At 44.0% G+C, this 13,778-nt stretch overlaps 1 protein-coding gene across 2 annotated transcripts in view; it reads left to right on the forward strand.

Moving 5' to 3' along the window:
- Window positions 1-13,778, forward strand: part of GABRA1 (gamma-aminobutyric acid type A receptor subunit alpha1) — a 140,000-nt gene that overhangs the window by 63,278 nt on the left and 62,944 nt on the right. For both annotated transcript variants that reach the window (XM_083181408.1, XM_083181409.1), the window contains exons 4-5: window positions 1,223-1,290; window positions 3,686-3,906. In XM_083181408.1, the coding sequence (XP_083037534.1) occupies window positions 1,223-1,290; window positions 3,686-3,906 (289 nt within the window). The remainder of the gene's footprint in view (window positions 1-1,222; window positions 1,291-3,685; window positions 3,907-13,778) is intronic.

Here is a 13,778-nt window from a genome sequence, read left to right on the forward strand (position 1 = left end):
AGTTTAGTATATATAAAGATCATAATTATCCGTCTATACATTTTAGATGCATTTGCCTGGGTATTTAGGTGACTAAACAAGATTTCCTTTAATCCCGAATCCCCTATAACCTTACACAGTGGGTGTTGTAAGTTTCTAATAAGGCTATTTCCCCACTTATAGGTGATATGGTATTCAATATACGTGGTATAGTAGTACAAAAGTATGCTAAGGATATATGTATATCACGTATTTTTGATATCAAAAACTAAATCTTGAATAGAACTAGCTTGAGCAAGATACGGTTTCTGAACAACACAGGCGAACATTACGTACGGTAAGAGGGGGGGTGGAAGGAGGGGGAAGGGAGGAGGGGGTGTAGTTTCAGATCTCTCAGTCTTTTCTTCCTCAGTAGGGTTGAATTTATGACCATCTCTGCTCGGGAGTTCAATATTCCAAATTGATACAAACGTAGGTACTTTTAGTGTTTGGGAAGTTAGAGCATAGAAGGCAAACGATATCTCCAGAGGCAGCCATCCAACACCATCGGATTTCTCGGGGCTTTATGTTGGCATATTAATCAGACTACTATTTGGATAAAGCGTGATTGTCTTGAGTGTAGTGTTGTGAAGGGTTTCTTGTATAGTGTTAGAGGGAAAGTTTAGTTTTTGTTTGTGGGTCAAGAAAATTGATAAATGTTTCCCATTTCCTCTGGTATTTTTGGGAAGTGAAATGGGAATTGATTTGTACTGATCTTTTGTCAAACAGTGCTAGTTGTATTAACTTCTGTTCTAGCTCAGTGATGAAAGGTGTTGAGGGCGATATCCAGTGTATTAATATTAGGTTTTTTTGCTACAGTTAAAATAGTTGTGAGGAACGGTATTTTAGTACTTTGAATGTTTTAAAACAATCAGATACATCTTTTTGATTTTAGCATTGTCTTATTCTATATAACAACAAGTTATTGTTATTATTATAATTATTATTATTATTATAATATATATGTAAAATATAAATGTAATCAATGCAACAATGCTGCTTTTTACTATGGATAGATAGATAGATAGATAGATAGATCGATCGATAGATAGATCGATAGATAGATAGATAGATAGATAGATAGATAGATAGATAGATAGATTCATGGATCCTAGTTAGGCAGGGATGGATGAGATAATTGCTATTTTAGATGTAATAAAGACTGTTAGTAGATATTGAACATCCTAATTTCCTGCTTCAACAGAGCGTGTAACTGAAGTGAACACAGATATCTTCGTCACCAGCTTTGGACCAGTATCAGATCACGATATGGTGAGATTTATGCGTTTTCTTATAATTAAGCTTACAATTAATTTCTATGCAAGTGGAATATGACTTCGAGGTACTGCATATGTACTGTGGAAAGGTAGAAAAAATTAATCATTTTGCAAATGTTAATGTGAATGTATGTTTTGCATATCAAGCATCTTTGAATTTGATTTTATTCTCGGGTGTCATGGCTGACCTATATTTGTGATCAGCTATATTAATGTGGCCTACACAATAGAAATGGCCTTTAAAGAAAATTAATTGTATTGTTTTTTTAAAAGATTGCACTGGTTACTGGTAATTTGTCAAAATGTTTGACAAAATTCTTTAAGGAACTAATTTTAATAAATTTGACATCAATTTAGACAAAAAGTTGCATTATATTTTTGCCTGAAACATTGCATCGTGATTATGCTGAAGCCGATTTATTTGAGGTTATTACATTTTACATTTTAAATACGGTACATTTGAGAAGAATCAGCTTGACATTGTGAAATAAGCTCATGAAAACAGATTAAGAGCTAAATAAATCAGATTGAGATAAATGTAGAAAACCTTCTAAAAAGTGGAGAAGAGGCTGAGTTGCTCGTAGCAACTTATCAATTTAAAGTATTCACTTGATAGTTGATAGCTAAAAGCTACAGTAAAGGCCCCCATACACTAGGGCGACTTGTCCTTAGGACAAGTCGCCCCCGACTTCCCCCTGAGCTTCCCCGGCTGCTCCCCGGGGGAGCTTGATTAGATTGGCACTTGATGTGCCATTTTTTATATGTGATAAATCGTCTCGATTTATCACATGTAAAAAACCCAGGGAGCAGGGGGGGGGGGCTACAGAGCAGGGCCGCTGGTGGGAGCAGGGGGGGCTGGGGACGCTGCGGGGGACACAGGCGGCATAGAGCCGGGCAGAGGGAGCCGGGAGCTGTCAGTGCTAGAAAAAAAAGCCTATAAAATGAATGGGCAGCCTGTGATTGGCTGAGCGCTCTCTCAGCCAATTGCTGACTGGCTGAGAGAGCGCTCAGCCAATCACAGGCCGCCCATTCATTGTATGGGCTTTTTTTTTTATTCAGTACTGACAGCTCCCGGCTCCCCCTGCCCGGCTCTATGCCGCCTGTGTCCCCCGCAGCGTCCCCAGCCCCCCCGCTCCCTCCACCGCCGCGCCGCCCCACTAGGTCCCAAGTCGGGTGGTCGGACGTGCAGCAGGTCCGACCACCCGACGCAGATCCGATGCTCACGGGACCGCACATGGGATCTGAGGGGACATCAAAACTAGCCGATTTTGGTCCGATTTCGGCCAGATCCGACTGATCTGGCCGAAATCTGACCAAAATCGGCTACTGTATGGGGGCCTTTAGTGGTTACTTTGGGAAACATCACAACTGTTTCTCCGCTCTACTCTACAAGTTTTGATCCATTAAGACCTTAATCCATTATTGTTGAAGACCAGAATGTTGATGATCCCTTCATGAAACTTAAGATTCATGGCACATTCTCTGAACTAGAATTCTGGAAATCTGCATCGATAATCAGTTTAGTTTGTTTGTTACTCACTGTTTCTAGATTGCAATGCCACTAATGTCAATTATTGCTGTTACTAATGGAGCCTACACACGGGGAGATTTTACTGTGCGAACTAAGCGATGCTTGATTGCTCAGCAAGCGATGTGCCAGCGATGTGTGCTGAGCAATCTGTCAGGGACAGTGTTCTCCGGTGAGAACACTGGTCCTGACCGTCCATCTAACTAGATTTCTGCAGCATGCTGGATCTTAATCATCGGGCAATAGTGTTGTGTGGGGCCGTCCATCGCTATCGACATAGCCCCATTACATGGAGCGATGTACGGACATTTGTTAAGCGATCTAGTCAAATTAAGTCAGATCGCTTAGAAAATGCCATGAAATTGCCCAATTTTAGTCATAATGGAGAGCAGTTTCATACCCTCTATCTTGAATATCAGCAATCCAAAGTACTCCAGATAACAGATCCCACAGATGTACAAATAGTGCAATATTTTAGAAGTGTTTTGTTTGTTAACCTTATGAGTGTCAAGTGAATTTGTCAAAATACTGTAGGCCTGAAAATTGCCCAGAAAACTTTTTAATTCATCATACTGACCTGTAATGTTTACCTTAAAAAGGAAATATCATCTTTTTTTACGAAAAAAAATGTCTTTGAATTTATATAACAAATGTGAGCGACGCCGGCATTTTTAACGGATATTTTGAACATCTCTCACAGAAATGTTGGCACTCAAAGGGTAAATTATCATTTAAAAAATGATATTATGCACTTAGTGATTAATGTTTGTTATATTATCTATTCTACTGTACAGATAGATACTGATATTGAAGATAAAAACATTTGCAGTAACATTCTGTTTCTGAATTCCATCACAAACAGGAATACACAATTGATGTATTTTTCCGACAAGGATGGAGAGATGAAAGGCTAAAATTCAAGGGCCCGATGACTGTTCTCCGTCTCAATAATTTAATGGCTAGTAAAATATGGACGCCTGACACATTTTTTCACAATGGAAAGAAATCTGTGGCTCACAATATGACAATGCCAAACAAACTGTTACGGATAACAGAGGACGGTACGCTGCTTTATACAATGAGGCAAGTATTATTTTTTTATCAAATAACTGCCATGGAATATCTAATTCATTATTTATTGACAGTCTCTTATACAGTGCAGCAGGTTCCGTTGTGCTGTACAATTATAAATACGGATAACACAAACTGGGTTGTTACAGACAATCACATGGTAGGAGGGCCCTGCTCACAAGCTAACATTCTATAGGGAAATAGGCATTGATACATGCATGGATAAGCAATCTGTATTGCATAATGGTCCACCAGATTGCAAAGGTTCTTGGTGGGCTTGAAAAACATGGCAACCCATCAAAGTCAGCCAGGGGTCAGGAGGAAAATAAGAGCGCAAAAAAGTAAGCAAGTTTATGAAGGTAATGTGGGAAGTCCTGGAATGTATAATATACCTGTACATACCCTTTCTGCTAAAACAAAAGCAATAGATACCGATATTTTTAAGATACTGCTACATAAATGCACATTTGGCTTTTCCCAAACTTAACTCAACCCCAACACACAATGAAAAGAATTGCCCATTACCATTATCTTATTTATATGAAACTAGTTAAAAGTCCGTCAAAATGACAGCTCCGCCCCTATCTGCTCCTACCTTCAATATCTGTCTTCACAGCTCCCTCTCTCTATATCAAGAAAGTTAAAATAAAAAGAAAAATTTGCCTTCACTTTTGAAGGAGTAATTAGGTCAGTCTAGTGGTCTCTTGTGGTCACTGGTGGTACTTCACCTCAAAAAAGGTGAGGAGTAGTCTGGCTTTTATATATATAGTGGTCGACAGGAACAGAGGCGGCACTCAGCGGACTTAGTAAAAAGGGTGTTTAATCACAGCAAAGTGAAATGAAAGTCCAACGTTTCGGAGCAAACGTGCTCCTTTTTCAAGGTGTACAAATGTAAAACAAAAAACTCATACCTTATATACCTCACCCAGGAGTGTGTAGGATCTCGCCCCGGGGCCGGAGCAGGCGTCTGACGTCATGTCCGGAATGCGCGGTGTACCAGCGCGCTTCCGTGTACACAGTTGCTAGGTGATTCAAGCGGCCAGGCTGGCATTGTCCGTTGCCTGGGTAACCGCCGTCAGAGGCTGCGTCGGTCCCGTGGGCGGGATATTCTGTGTAAACAAAGGAAACCAGTGAGTGCTACGGAGGTTGAATATACAACAACACAAATCAACTGCAACATAGTGAGATGACTGCCGCAATGGGCAGATTACCTGTGTCTATAAGTGACTAATAGAAAGAAAAATGAAAACAGATAAAAACGGGTCACCGATTTAAGGTCTACACACCTCCTAATCTATAAGTGCTGGGCTGGCTGAGAGCCAATCGAAAGAAAAATCAGGATAGCGCCTTGTGGTCCCCTGTGACAGGCAGAAAGGAGGCCCCTGCCACGGGTCTCCCGTCTGCCGGACCCAGGAATACCCCTGAGAGAAACTTCACCCAGTGTTAGCAGCGGCATCTGTCTATAAGCGCTACCTCTGGATCTACAACATTAATGATCGATAGTTAAGAGAACATAGTCTTTGTGAGCGGTGCTGTAGTCTGTTCCAACTGTATATCGGAATCTTGGCTTTAGCCTTGTGGAACCAGTTGGTCTCGTGTTGCACCGCCCTAATGTTAAAAGGCAGGTAATCTCAAAGAATTATATGGAAAAAAAATGAAAAAAATGTTTAAGATGAAATACAAAAGTAATAATAATGGACATCAACAGGAATGTTCCTTAGGGGGAATCCGAGGATGGCGTTTCCCCGACTGAGGTATAGGTCCCTTATGGATCTTCATTGGATACCATCCGATGTTACAGGAATATATTTAAAGATTGCCTTTCGTTAAGGCCCTTGGGTCTGCCTGAGTTCAACATGTGAATCCATCTGGCTTCACAGCGTAGCAATGCCCCTTCCCTGTCCCCTCCCCTGTTGGAGACTGGGACATGGTCGATTATGATGAATTTAAGGTCCTGGAGTCTATGTTGTGCCTCGAAAAAATGCTGTGCTACCGGTTGTTCAGATGTTTTTGAGGCTAGGGCATTCTTGATGGCCGACCGGTGTAGGGCCATTCTCTCGCGTACCGTCCTTATCGTTTTGCCCACATATTGGAGCTGGCACAGGCATGAGATCAAATAGACTACAAATGAGGACCGGCAATGTAGAATATGCCTGATTTTGAAGGTTTTGCTGCCGTCTGCATTGGAAAAGGTGCTGCCCGCAATCATGTGATCACACGTGGTGCATTTCACACAACGGTAACAGCCTGGCTGCCGGGATAGAAAATTCTTTGGGATTTCTATTTTGTTGAAATTGGAAATGTCCGAAAGGACCAAATGGTCCTTGAGGTTCTTTCCTCTATTGTAGCAAACCATGGGGCGGGTTTTTTTGAAGCAGTGGAGGTCCTTGTCCGTGGACACTATAGGCCAGAGGGCCCTCGTGGCTCGGGGAATCACGGGGCTACTAGTGTTGTATCTCGAGACCCAAGTGATGATATGTGTCTTCTCTTTGATCTTTGGGGACAACAATTCGCTTCTTGGGATACGTAAAACTTCCTGCTTCTGAGTCTCCAGATCTTTGAGGTTGTACCCCCTGTCAGCAAATTTAGCCACCATCCTGTCCAATTGTGCCGGGAGCTCCGATGTATCACTAGTGATTCTAGCTACCCGTATCATTTGAGACCGGGGCAGTCCCTTGATCAAAGATCTCGGGTGATGGCTGTTAGCCCTTAACAAAGTGTTCTTATCGGTGGGTTTGTTGTAAATGCCGGTGACCAAGCGGTCCCCGCAAATGGTGACTTCCACATCAAGATAGTTAACTGTGTGTGCCGAATACTGATGGGTTATTCTGATCGGGGAATCTCTGGAGTTGATTAGGCCGAACAGTGTCAACAGTGCCTCTTCCCCTCCCGTCCAGAGGAGGAAGAGGTCGTCGATGTAGCGGGTATACAAAAGGACCTTGGATGCTGTGTCGGCATTGTTGAAAAACATAGCCCTTTCCTCTTGGAACATGAATATGTTCGCAAAGGAGGGTGACACGTTGCTCCCCATAGAGCAGCCATTGAGCTGTTGGTAAAAACCATTATCAAACAAGAAGTAGTTTCTCTTCAGTGTGAGTGACAATAGGTGGATGAACAGGTCGATGTTAAAACCGTCATAGTTCTCCTTGACGAGGAACTCCCGTGTCACCTCCAGTCCCCTGTCTTGGGGGATACTGGTGTAGAGACTACATATATCAATAACACACATGATGGTGCCTCGTGGTACCGTTTCTATCTCATTCAATTTTAATAGAAAGCTGGTGGTATCTTTGATGAATCCCTCCTGTTTGAGTATTAGGGGCTGCAGGATGGAGTCTAAGAATTGAGAGACCGGTTGGAAGATGCCATCTTGGGCCGAAATGATCGGTCTGCCGGGTGGTGCGGTCAAGTTCTTGTGTACTTTTGGTACTGTGAAAAATAGTGGCACTCTCGGATGCTGCTGTGTCAATGCTTTCCTGAGCTGGTCAGTGATGATGCCGTCATTGACAGCCTTCTCCAGAATCCCGTCCAACTCGAGTTTGTAAGCTACCGTCGGGTTGGTGTCCAATTTAATATAAGTGGAAGTGTCGGCCAATTGCTGCAAGATCTCAGTTCTGTAATAGTCAAGGTCCAAGACTACTATGCCCCCGCCCTTGTCGGCGGGGCGTATGACTACGTCTTGGTACCCACTCAATTTTTTAAGAGCTGCCCACTCGGTTTTGGAGAGGTTATAGTGCTTAGAGTTTGCCGCCTTGGAGTACTTGTCAACTGATTCGTCCACCAATCGGGTAAAGGATTTGATGGACGCATTTTGGGATTGGGGATCGAATTGTGAAGTAGATCGTTTATTAATAAAACTCTGGTGTGCAACGGGGGGGCGTAGATCAGGCTTGTTCTGGAAAAATTCACCCAGTCTCAATTTCCTGGAGAAGCGGTGTAATTCGATTTTCCAGTTGAGTTCGTTGTAGTCTGTTGTTGGGACGAAGGAGAGTCCTTTTTCAAGTATGTTAATTTCGGACTCAGTGAGGTGACGTTGTGATAAGTTGAATACTAGGGATCCTGAGGGGGATTTCTTTTGGTGTACCCTCTGGTTCTGGCCTCCCCGACGGGTGGCCGGCCTGCGTCTCTTGCTTTTCTGGAGCGGGGGTTGGACCCTAAAGGGATGTCATTTACTATGGCGGCTCCCTCGGAATCCATATGTGCCGGATCCGTGTCGCTGTTGGAGGACGCCTGCGGTCCAGAGCGCGCTTCCCTGCGCCTCCGCCATCCCTGCCCCGACCTAGCTTGAGGTGGACGAGATCTTTCATTCCCCCCATTCAACCAGCGGTATACCTGGTTCCGCTCATAGTCTTTTTTGACTGTCTGGAGCTTGTTCCGCTTAAATTTAATAAGATCATTGCGATAACTATCGCATTGCTGTTTAAGCTTGGCCATCCAGTCCTGTGATTTATCGGCCGTGAGCGCTTCCAGGTGTTCTGCCTCGTATCGTGTGATCTCTTCTCTTGTTTTAGCAAGTTCTCTACCTGACTCCTCTACGACAAGCACCAGCAGGTCTAAGCTGCATTTATTTAGGATGCTTGTCCACTTCCTACAGAAGTCCTGGCTGTGGCGTCCTATGGTGGGTACGTTCCTCACCCTGAACCCTCTGGGAATTAGACGCTCCCGATAGTACTCGGATAGAGACACGCCATGCAGGAGGAAGTCGGTCTCTCTGCGTCTGAGTCTGTAGAGGTGCTTGAAAATATCGTCAGCACTCAGATGTCCATCCATCAATGATATATTCTCATTGAACAGGACCCTCTCAACCTCTTCGTCAGTGTATCCGAACACGCTGCCCCTCGTCAACTGAATGGAGCTGCATCCTGGTTGGTCTTCAGATGTCGCTTGGCTGGGTGGGTTTCTCTGGGAATCCATGCTGGTAGATGGTATGGGTGACCAACCTGGTCCGGAGCCCGGTGCCGTGCCGTGAACGGTGATGCCGTGTGGTGTGCGGTGGTGGGTTTCCGTGCAGTAGTGAAAGCACTGCCTTGAAGGTGTATAGGTAACACAACGGTTGGTGGAGGTGCCCTGGCTCAGGTGGGTCCGGTTAGGGTCCCAAATCTGTATTCCACGGGGTCAGCCCGGCACTCTAACCTGAATACTTCCAGCTGCCGATGGTGCCTTCCTGGGTAGATATGTAGTGGTCGACAGGAACAGAGGCGGCACTCAGCGGACTTAGTAAAAAGGGTGTTTAATCACAGCAAAGTGAAATGAAAGTCCAACGTTTCGGAGCAAACATGCTCCTTTTTCAAGGTGTACAAATGTAAAACAAAAAACTCATACCTTATATACCTCACCCAGGAGTGTGTAGGATCTCGCCCCGGGGCCAGAGCAGGCGTCTGACGTCATGTCCGGAATGCGCGGTGTACCAGCGCGCTTCCGTGTACACAGTTGCTAGGTGATTCAAGCGGCCAGGCTGGCATTGTCCGTTGCCTGGGTAACCGCCGTCAGAGGCTGCGTCGGTCCCGTGGGCGGGATATTCTGTGTAAACAAAGGAAACCAGTGAGTGCTACGGAGGTTGAATATACAACAACACAAATCAACTGCAACATAGTGAGATGACTGCCGCAATGGGCAGATTACCTGTGTCTATAAGTGACTAATAGAAAGAAAAATGAAAACAGATAAAAACGGGTTACCGATTTAAGGTCTACACACCTCCCAATCTATAAGTGCTGGGCTGGCTGAGAGCCAATCGAAAGAAAAATCAGGATAGCGCCTTGTGGTCCCCTGTGACAGGCAGAAAGGAGGCCCCTGCCACGGGTCTCCCGTCTGCCGGACCCAGGGAAACCCCTGAGAGAAACTTCACCCAGTGTTAGCAGCGGCATCTGTCTATAAGCGCTACCTCTGGATCTACAACATTAATGATCGATAGTTAAGAGAACATAGTCTTTGTGAGCGGTGCTGTAGTCTGTTCCAACTGTATATCGGAATCTTGGCTTTAGCCTTGTGGAACCAGTTGGTCTCGTGTTGCACCGCCCTAATGTTAAAAGGCAGGTAATCTCAAAGAATTATATGGAAAAAAAATGAAAAATATGTTTAAGATGAAATACAAAAGTAATAATAATGGACATCAACAGGAATGTTCCTTAGGGGGAATCCGAGGATGGCGTTTCCCCGACTGAGGTATAGGTCCCTTATGGATCTTCATTGGATACCATCCGATGTTACAGGAATATATTTAAAGATTGCCTTTCGTTAAGGCCCTTGGGTCTGCCTGAGTTCAACATGTGAATCCATCTGGCTTCACAGCGTAGCAATGCCCCTTCCCTGTCCCCTCCCCTGTTGGAGACTGGGACATGGTCGATTATGATGAATTTAAGGTCCTGGAGTCTATGTTGTGCCTCGAAAAAATGCCGTGCTACCGGTTGTTCAGATGTTTTTGAGGCTAGGGCATTCTTGATGGCCGACCGGTGTAGGGCCATTCTCTCGCGTACCGTCCTTATCGTTTTGCCCACATATTGGAGCTGGCACGGGCATGAGATCAAATAGACTACAAATGAGGACCGGCAATGTAGAATATGCCTGATTTTGAAGGTTTTGCTGCCGTCTGCATTGGAAAAGGTGCTGCCCGCAATCATGTGATCACACGTGGTGCATTTCACACAACGGTAACAGCCTGGCTGCCGGGATAGAAAATTCTTTGGGATTTCTATTTTGTTGAAATTGGAAATGTCCGAAAGGACCAAATGGTCCTTGAGGTTCTTTCCTCTATTGTAGCAAACCATGGGGCGGGTTTTTTTGAAGCAGTGGAGGTCCTTGTCCGTGGACACTATAGGCCAGAGGGCCCTCGTGGCTCGGGGAATCACGGGGCTACGAGATACAACACTACGAGATACAACACTAGTAGCCCGTGATTCCCCGAGCCACGAGGGCCCTCTGGCCTATAGTGTCCACGGACAAGGACCTCCACTGCTTCAAAAAAAAACGCCCCATGGTTTGCTACAATAGAGGAAAGAACCTCAAGGACCATTTGGTCCATTCGGACATTTCCAATTTCAACAAAATAGAAATCCCAAAGAATTTTCTATCCCGGCAGCCAGGCTGTTACCGTTGTGTGAAATGCACCACGTGTGATCACATGATTGCGGGCAGCACCTTTTCCAATGCAGACGGCAGCAAAACCTTCAAAATCAGGCATATTCTACATTGCCGGTCCTCATTTGTAGTCTATTTGATCTCATGCCCGTGCCAGCTCCAGTATGTGGGCAAAACGATAAGGACGGTACGCGAGAGAATGGCCCTACACCGGTCGGCCATCAAGAATGCCCTAGCCTCAAAAACATCTGAACAACCGGTAGCACGGCATTTTTTCGAGGCACAACATAGACTCCAGGACCTTAAATTCATCATAATCGACCATGTCCCAGTCTCCAACAGGGGAGGGGACAGGGAAGGGGCATTGCTACGCTGTGAAGCCAGATGGATTCACATGTTGAACTCAGGCAGACCCAAGGGCCTTAACGAAAGGCAATCTTTAAATATATTCCTGTAACATCGGATGGTATCCAATGAAGATCCATAAGGGACCTATACCTCAGTCGGGGAAACGCCATCCTCGGATTCCCCCTAAGGAACATTCCTGTTGATGTCCATTATTATTACTTTTGTATTTCATCTTAAACATTTTTTTCATTTTTTTTCCATATAATTCTTTGAGATTACCTGCCTTTTAACATTAGGGCGGTGCAACACGAGACCAACTGGTTCCACAAGGCTAAAGCCAAGATTCCGATATACAGTTGGAACAGACTACAGCACCGCTCACAAAGACTATGTTCTCTTAACTATCGATCATTAATGCTGTAGATCCAGAGGTAGCGCTTATAGACAGATGCCGCTGCTAACACTGGGTGAAGTTTCTCTCAGGGGTTTCCCTGGGTCCGGCAGACGGGAGACCCGTGGCAGGGGCCTCCTTTCTGCCTGTCACAGGGGACCACAAGGCGCTATCCTGATTTTTCTTTCGATTGGCTCTCAGCCAGCCCAGCACTTATAGATTGGGAGGTGTGTAGACCTTAAATCGGTGACCCGTTTTTATCTGTTTTCATTTTTCTTTCTATTAGTCACTTATAGACACAGGTAATCTGCCCATTGCGGCAGTCATCTCACTATGTTGCAGTTGATTTGTGTTGTTGTATATTCAACCTCCGTAGCACTCACTGGTTTCCTTTGTTTACACAGAATATCCCGCCCACGGGACCGACGCAGCCTCTGACGGCGGTTACCCAGGCAACGGACAATGCCAGCCTGGCCGCTTGAATCACCTAGCAACTGTGTACACGGAAGCGCGCTGGTACACCGCGCATTCCGGACATGACGTCAGACGCCTGCTCCGGCCCCGGGGCGAGATCCTACACACTCCTGGGTGAGGTATATAAGGTATGAGTTTTTTGTTTTACATTTGTACACCTTGAAAAAGGAGCACGTTTGCTCCGAAACGTTGGACTTTCATTTCACTTTGCTGTGATTAAACACCCTTTTTACTAAGTCCGCTGAGTGCCGCCTCTGTTCCTGTCGACCACTACATATCTACCCAGGAAGGCACCATCGGCAGCTGGAAGTATTCAGGTTAGAGTGCCGGGCTGACCCCGTGGAATATATATATATATATATATACAGTATATATATATATATATATATATATATATATATATATATATATATATATATATATATATAGTAGGATGGATAGAGAGCGCCAGAGGTTTCCACCACCTTATGTGCAGTTGTTAGATATTTCAGGTATACAGATAATAAAGACGTTTTCAAAAATTTAACATATTTTATTAAAACGTTGTAAAAAACGTGTGGTATCTCAATTCTTTTGAAGACGGTAACAACCCAACGCGTTTCGTCTTTAGAAAGACTTCATCAGGGTTTTTTTAAGATAGACACTGCAAGTGGTAAAAAAATATCAAGTGTAAATACAACTGGATGTCCAATGTTTAACATTTAAACAGCGGTACAGTTAATTAACATAAAGTATCCACAGAAATGGTTACAAAGAGTATGACATGGAGATGGATCAAATATTTTCAAATCATATGATGGAACTCAATTTTATGAAAGGAGTCACAATCTACAAGATCAAAAGAATAAAAATTCAAACAATAGTAGTGAAAAATAGATAGATTGAGGAGGGGGAGGGGAGTACGTTTGGAGGATAAAATATTTGATGACAGGTTTGGAAATGTTTTCCTAAGGAAATATATACCTTTAGTTGGTAATGAAACTGAGTTTGAAGATTACAGATCCATATGAAGTGAGACGATTGTTAGTCCCATATTCAGCCCCTTCTAGATGTAGAGAATCTGTTATATGGAGGCTGGATTTAATAATATTGCAAAAAAAATTTCTAACTTAGTTACTAATTATAACTTAGTTATTAGTTATAAGGAGGAAATATTACCTTAAAAGGATAGTCAGCACTTGCCGTAAGGTATAAATATGACTCGAAAATTTTATGGACTGGACTGTGTATACGCTCTTAGGGGTCAAACGTGGACCTCAGTCTCTAAATAGTAAGAGGAAGTAAGAAAATTCACATTCAACAGTGGTCTAATACTCCTATGCGACTATGGGTGAATGCTTAAAAGAAAAAGGGACGTTACCTTCCAGATGTTATCTATGGATAGGCAAAATGGTGAAGGTGGAACTAAGTCCGCACAAACAAACGCTGCTGTGTAGACACTTGTGTAGTGGCACTTTGCAATAAGGTTCTACAAAGAGAAATGCCCAAAACATAATTGTAAAGCCCATTTTTAAATGATAAATATCCCTAACAAACCTCTATATAGAGGAAGCACCGAAACGGCCGTCGAGGAGACGTTGCCCAGAGGCCAGAG

The sequence above is a fragment of the Crinia signifera genome, chromosome 4 (genome assembly GCF_055691185.1).
Source record: "Crinia signifera chromosome 4, ASM5569118v1, whole genome shotgun sequence".
In the NCBI taxonomy this organism is placed as follows: domain Eukaryota; kingdom Metazoa; phylum Chordata; class Amphibia; order Anura; family Myobatrachidae; genus Crinia; species Crinia signifera.